This window comes from Trachymyrmex septentrionalis, unplaced genomic scaffold (genome assembly GCF_001594115.1).
Source record: "Trachymyrmex septentrionalis isolate Tsep2-gDNA-1 unplaced genomic scaffold, Tsep1.0 scaffold101, whole genome shotgun sequence".
NCBI classification, from domain to species: domain Eukaryota; kingdom Metazoa; phylum Arthropoda; class Insecta; order Hymenoptera; family Formicidae; genus Trachymyrmex; species Trachymyrmex septentrionalis.
Window position 1 is genome coordinate 1,322,253 of NW_017304136.1, and position 7,414 is coordinate 1,329,666.

Below are 7,414 nucleotides of genomic sequence, written 5' to 3' on the forward strand. Positions count from 1 at the left end.
TAACTTAAAAAAATAAAGTCAGAAACACATAGAAAAATGTAAGATAGTGCAGAGGCGTAAGCAACTCGGCCAATCACAGCAGAGAACGTGGCATCATTGTCTTACATTCACTATTGTGATTGGCCAATTCACTTACTTATGTTTTACTGCCTCATGTTTTTCTATGTGTTTCTGGTTTGATTATGTTGACTATCACTAAATTATCTCTATCGGCGTACCATTCATAGTCTTTTAAAAAACTCAACGGACCAAAATATTGTATTTACTGCAGTTTCTTTATAGTGCTAATACATGATGTTTTTAAGAAAATGAACGCACTAAGAGTCGCGATTATTTGGTGTTAGAAAAATGTTTAAAATTAAGGAATAATGATTTATAACGCATAACATCATCGCGTAATTGTCGTATTCCTATCATATATGTATAAGAATTCTTTCAAAGAGAAAACTGAAAAATTCAAGACTAAAGGCTCTTGTTTAAAGCTAAGATATTTCTTCAATCAATAAGCCTAAGAATTAAAAAATAAAATTTACGCATAATTTAAACTAAGTGAAATAAAAATTATAAAATTTCATATATAAAATTATATATCCTCACAGTCAACTGCAAGCTTTTTGTTAATAAATTAATGGCTGTAAATTATGTGAATACATTAAACGCGCACTAGATGTGGTTGTGAACTCGTAGATAATCTGCAATAAGTCCAAACTTATCGCTATATTATTTCTTATTTGCGAAAGTCTAAATTTTAATCGCTTCATTTCTCATGAAATAAACTTAATATTAATACGTAATTTTATATTCAAAGCTATTAATATCGTAAGATTAGTAGTAGGTCTCTTTTTAATACATGTAAAGATAAAATTCAATTACGTTTTTATATTAAATAATTATACAATAGATTTTTTTTCTCGTGTCTATTATTGTGCATGATATTTTAAAAGAGATTCATTTTAATGTGCTTTCCTTTGATATGATTTCATCCTATTTATTCAGTAAATTTTAAAGAAAACAAAATAACGTTGATGAACTCAAAATGTATGTGTAATATCTTTATAACTCATGTTCCTTTTAGATTTTCAAATGTTGTCGGAGCAAGAAATACTCTGGGAAAACAAACGCTTTTTAAGATACGATTTAGGTGTACATAATACACGTCATATACTAACGTAATTCTAATAAAAGTATATAATTAGGGAAATACACAGAGTTGCGTGATTATTTATGAATAAGAGGACTAATGCAGCAAAAAAAAGCCAGAAAACTCACTTGAATATTAGAAAACACACTTCACAACTTTTTGAATGGTCCAAAACAGTTCTGTACATTAATGACGCATACGGAATAATAAATAGAATATCTACGATACCGAGAAATTTTTCATACCATAACTGTGTTGTGATATTTATAACTTGCTTTTTATATCAGTCGCTCTAACTATTGGAATTTCTATCCAGATAAAACTCGTTTTAAATAAAAAATTAAATAAATGAGCAAAAATTTTATTTAAAAATTTTTCTCACAAACGTGAACTCCATCGCAATTAGAGAGAAAAAGATAAAGAGCGAAAACTTTGCAAGCTGATATATTATTCACATATTTATAAAAAATTTAAAATAATTAGAGAATTATTTCTTCTTGTTAACGAAAAACGCAGTCAAAGCACGTAATAAAAGAATCATACAGCTGCAATGTATATACGTTAATAAAATATATATTTGTTATCATATCAGAGATCACTAAAAAAATGTAAACTACGTGATAAAATGTAATTGAACGATATTCAAAGCTGCGTTAGTAAGATAGCGACTGAATGTAACGCAAGGAAGTGTAAATTCAACAGACTCATGCAAAATGCGGTTTATACAAATGAAATACTTATTCTATTCGTTCATTCGGTACTATATAATTCCGTGTACCTGTGACCATATATCTGATAGTCTATTATGATTGTATTCTGAAAAATGCGTAAATAAAATATCCTATTTTTTATGTAGCTGTTACGTTTTAAGTTAATGTCACGAAAGATCGCTTGTATATTGAGAGAAAAAGCTAAGGTACAAACAATTTCTATTGTTAAAGTAAATTCTATTACCATAAAATTCTATTTTATATGTCATATAAATAAATATACATGAACAGAACGATTTCACTGAAAGATTTGAATAAAAATTTGCTGGATACAGATTTAAAAATAATTTTATTGCACCATCAAAATAATTATGTTAGAAACTGAAAAATGGTGAGCAATGCTGCAAGAAATTTTGATATTCTAATAATCAATCTGAGTTTTCAACAAAATTATTTTAATGAGCCAACAAAATTATTTTCAAATCGTAAATTTTTCAGGAAGATTGTTCTTTTCGTGAATGTTAATCATCTTTGAATACATGTTCAAGGAAAAGCTAAAATATTTTTTTCAGTTCATTTGATCATCAAAGAACGAACGTGATCAAGATATTTACAAAAAGATAATTATTATTTCGTAAATAAAGAGTAGCTTGTACTCTAAAATTTATAATTCTATCTATAAAGAAAAATGTGAATGTGATAAGAGAAACAGCTAACTTTAAAAACAACACTAATAACAATTAATTAAAGTGATCGGAATATTATTCATATATTTCATATACAATATATACTGTGAATAAGCACGCTTTAATTTTAATGTAAGCACTGTGCATTTATTTCAATCAATATAAATATTAATTTATATGCGTCATACACCAATCAATACTTCCTCGGCAAATAACTTAAGCGCATTTTGCCCTTATTTTTATTAATTTTATCCCAAGCCATACAATGAAATGTGCTTATGTCCATTTTCTCTATGTACAGCTTTCCCTGAGAAATAGAAACAAATTACTTTCTACACAACTAATTTGTTCTTATTTTATGTATTCGTAATGCTATAAGAATATTCCTCTTTCTGACGTAAATCTTACTTGTAAATGGTCATATTCATGTTGTGCTATTCTAGCAGACCATCCACATGCTTTCCACGTGAACTGTTCAGCGGAAGCGTTCAATGCCTTAATTTCCACTTTGTAAGCTCTTGGCACAGCAGCAGAATATCCTCGAATACTTTCACATCCCTCATAAAGAGTAATGGGTGTATAATCTATAACTTTTAATTCAGGATTGATAAAAATCGTCATCGGGATGATATTCATTTCGTGAGTCTTTCTAACAGTCTTCTCGACTCCCTTCATAATCTCCTCCGTGCATTCGATAGCAAATATTTGCCAGGGAAGTCCGATTTGAGGCCCAGATAGACCGTACGACTTATATGTTCGCATAACGTTTATCAAATGTGTAATTACCTGAATAATGAACAGCAATCAGTAATGCAATTTTGTATTTTTACATCAAATCGTAAAATTTTTAATTTAGAATAGTAGTGACTATCTACAACATAATAAAAAAAATACATGATAAAATTAATTTTAAAATTTATCCACGTGAAAAAAATAGGATATAAAAATGATTTTTACATTGTTTTTCAAAAAATAATTTAAATTTTTAATAATTTAAATAATTTAAATTTTATTTTATAATTATACTAAAAAAAGATAATTATCGAACATAACATATTTTAATATTTATCTTTCTTTTTTCAATTTCTATATCTTATATATTTGCATGCAGAGAGATAACAACTTCATCATCTTTGCGATTAATTATAAAATTCTCTTTAGAAATTATAGATTTTTTTCTTGTACATTTGTTACGGATTTTCTTACTTATTTTGACATTTTTTTTAAATATCAAATAATTTGTATTATAATTTAAATTCAGAATTTTTTTTTGTAAAGTTAAAAAGTATTTTTCTTTAGAGCAAATCAGTTAATTTACAAATATTTCTTCTGTATTTAAATTTTAAAAAGACTATACTGACAAAGAGTGAAGCAGAATATGAATTTGTCCTCATGCCAAATTAGATTTGTTATACATCGATTGTTAGGTCTCCATCTAACAATCGAAAGAAATATTTTCACCAAGCTTTAACTCCTTATCTTCACCAATGTAAGAGTAATAATTAAAAAAATATTCTTTCATTATAATTTTTTTCTCTTTTTCTAATTCATGAAAAATTATGCACAAAATTAGTTCTATTCACGTTTCACCAAGAAAAATTTTTGGAAATTTTTAAAGATTTTTAGAATACAAATTCGAATTTTTAAAATTAAATAAGTTTATAATTGTTAATATTTAAGTGAAATTATCGAATAATTAATTTTATTTTTTTTTTTTTTACCTTTCCAATATTATTCACCTTCAATTATTTTAGACTTTTTGGAAATAAGCATTAATGTAAAAAAATTGAAAACATACGAGGGTCGTTCGAAAAGTCCGTGCAAAGTCACTGCTGATGGCACTACTGGCGCGTATCAAGGTTAGATTTAGTTAGTAGCATCTCTTGGAGGAACACACACCAAGTTACAGCCAGATCGGTCTATTTGTTTGTGTTTGGCATTCATTTGAATCGAGGAAGTCGAGGGGGGTTTGTTTCTGCAATCACGTCCTCGTTTCCATAAAATCTTTTCCCCGCCAGCCATTTCTTCATATTGGGGAACAAATAGTAGTCCGAGGGAGCCAAGTCTGGAGAATAGGGGGGATGTGAGACGAGTTGGAACCCTAATTCCATTAATTTTGCGACCACAACTGCTGAGGTGTGAGCTGGTGCGTTATTGAAAATCACTCGACTGATAATAGTAAAAACATAATGTTATTCACTTAATAAAGTAATCAAAACTTCACTGAAATAAAGTAATTTTAAACTTCTTAGATTAATATAATGTGATGTTACTTTCATTTTTATGTAGAGATAAAATACATATATTTAGTGTACAAAACAGGTGCAAGCAAGAACAACACTACAAAAGTATAGAAAAAATTAAAATAACGCCGTTTTTTTCTAAAAAGCTTAAAATTGTTTTATTTCAGTAAAGTTTTGATTACTTCATTGAGTGAATAATATTTATTTTTATAGTCATGACACCTTTTAAATGTTTTATATGTATATATATATATATAATTTTTTTTAGACTTTTTGGAAAAATGTGCTAGTATTCAAAAATAAAAATTAAATCAAAGTTTTCTTTCTTATAACTAATTTTTTCATTATCGCCCGCGCGATATTACACAAGAAGTTATTCTAATATCTCATATATTTAGTTGTTACCATTATTGTAATATAATATTGCAATTTTAATGAACATCAGTCTAATTAAGTTATATTTCTGCGCGAAAATGTGAGAAAATATCACGTTTTTAATTTTTTAACATTAACGCTTATTTCCAAAAGGTCTGAAGTAATTTGAAGTAAATAATAATGGAAAGATATTGTGACAAAAAAATAAAATTATAGTAACTCAATTTCATTTAAATATCAGCAATTTTAAACTTCTTGAATTTTTTAAAATTTTCGAATTTGTATTTTAAAAACCTTTAAAAATTTTCAGAAATGTTTCTTGAAGAATAGAACATCACTGATTTTTTGCATAATTTTTCATAAATTAGGAAAAGAAAAAAATAATGAAATTGATTTAAAAAATGTTTTTAATTATTACTCTCGCGATGGTGAGGATAGAGAGTAGCGAATAAAGCTTAGAGAAGATATTTCTTTCATGAAGGCCTAACAATCGACGTATAGCAAGTCTAACTTGGCGTGGCAAGCAAATTTCATACACATATTCTATTACATTCTTTGCAATAATACCTTTTGAAAGTCCGCCATTCTTATAACTTCAGGATCTATTTTCATGGCATGACCACGCAAGACAGGATCGCCAACTTGACAAACGTGCGCATATGGTAACTCGTTGGAATTCATACCCAGCAGTCGTTGGATTGTCTCTTTCATTTTAAGAATATTTACGAATCTTGCACTGTTTCTTTTAACGGTAACGACACGCGAGGTTACATTAGTGAAATTATATATTCGGAACATTGTATTCGATGCTTGGATATCACTGCATATGCGATATTTTTTTAATTCCAAAAGTGAGGTTATCCACTATCTATCACATTGATATTTCTGTTCTCTTGTGTTTTCCGACCTGACGATGACGAAATACGAGAGACTTACAGCGCCGAATACGTAGTTTCGTTATCAACGAGTTATCATCCAACATGAAGCGACTGCCGGAAGAAACTTGATCGATAACATCGCGACGAGTATTTTGCACCATTTAACAAGAAATCTGTTTTTTTGTTCCCGCACTAGAATTTTCTTTTTCGTTTTCATCAAATATCAAATATATATCTATTTTAAGTTTCAAAAGTGTGCTTTTCAGCTACAGAAAAAAACCAAAAGTATTATTATTAACTATACTAAATTCAAATATAAATCAGTAACTTTCCGCAATTATCAAAATCAAATACAAAAAAAAACATAGACCTATTTGATGTAAATATCCGAGAAATCGATCAGTAATTAATGCGATTACTCGATTTAGAAATGCAATAACAAATTTGAAATTATTAGTTAAGTTAGGCATATTAAATAGATACATAAATTTATGGCACAATTATTACAAATTAATATATAACACTGCTACGAACTCGCTATTCAGAGATGATAACAGAAATAATTCTCTTTTTAAATAAGCCTGTAATATTATTGCGCCATAAATACATATATGTATGTTTTACAAAATGTCTAAAATTGGATTGTGTTCCACCTTTCAATAAATTTCAGCTCACTCTCTAACTCTCTTATTACTCTCTTATGTTCTCATAATCTTTTATTGTTTTGTTTATCCATTGGCTAAATTACCGCATAGTTTATCCAAAAATGGAACAATCAGCTCTAAGTAATATTAAAAAATGTATGTTAAACATAAACAATTTATATTTACTCTAATAACACAGAAAGATTCTGTAATGTTGCATAAACATAACATTAAAACATTAAAATTATCACATTACGTTGCATGATATTTCTAAGAAGTCTCTGCAAGATTGCGGACATCAAAATGTCCACAAGAAACGTTTCTGAAATATTATAAAAACATTTGTAAAATCTTTCGGTTGTAAATACAAATTATTTGAAATCAAAAGACTGAAAATAGTTTGTACCTGATAATTCAAATACTAATTAATATAATTGATTAATATATTTAGTATTTTGTATGTTAAATATTTTAATAATGTAATTTTGCTCAGCCCGTATGTGCACGGAAATAAATATTGTTAATAAAAAAGTAAATATTTTATTAAATCGTAATATTTTATTCTTATTAATATTCACAATAGATTTATTTGAACAGTATATTATTAAATCACAGTACCCCACGCATAGTTATCTTTGAAAAAAGACCTTTTCAGAATAGAAGAATAAAAAATATGAGAAGAAGTGTTTGAAGTTCATTATATTCGTCACATTTACCTTCAGCTATTGTATATATAT

General features: G+C 27.5%; 1 protein-coding gene across 1 annotated transcript; it reads right to left on the bottom strand.

Moving 5' to 3' along the window:
- Nucleotides 1-2,682: 2,682 nt before the first annotated feature.
- On the bottom strand, nt 2,683-6,067 carry LOC108756378 (peptide deformylase, mitochondrial-like). Its single transcript, XM_018500132.1, has 3 exons — nt 5,723-6,067; nt 2,946-3,323; nt 2,683-2,844 (listed from the first exon to the last, which is right to left on the bottom strand). The coding sequence occupies exons 1-3, from the start codon at nt 5,951-5,953 to the stop codon at nt 2,731-2,733; spliced, it is 723 nt and encodes a 240-aa protein (XP_018355634.1). The 5' UTR covers nt 5,954-6,067; the 3' UTR covers nt 2,683-2,730.
- Nucleotides 6,068-7,414: the final 1,347 nt, after the last annotated feature.

What these genes read in the sequence shown, in the direction of transcription:
- LOC108756378 (XM_018500132.1), bottom strand. Translation starts at nt 5,953, where the DNA reads ATGTTCCGAATATATAATTTCACTAATGTAACCTCGCGTGTCGTTACC. An exon ending in GAATGGCGGACTTTCAAAAG is followed by an intron (nt 3,324 to 5,722) that starts GTATTATTGCAA and finishes TTCATTATTCAG; the next exon opens with GTAATTACACATTTGATAAA. An exon ending in ATGAATATGACCATTTACAA is followed by an intron (nt 2,845 to 2,945) that starts GTAAGATTTACG and finishes TCTATTTCTCAG; the next exon opens with GGAAAGCTGTACATAGAGAA.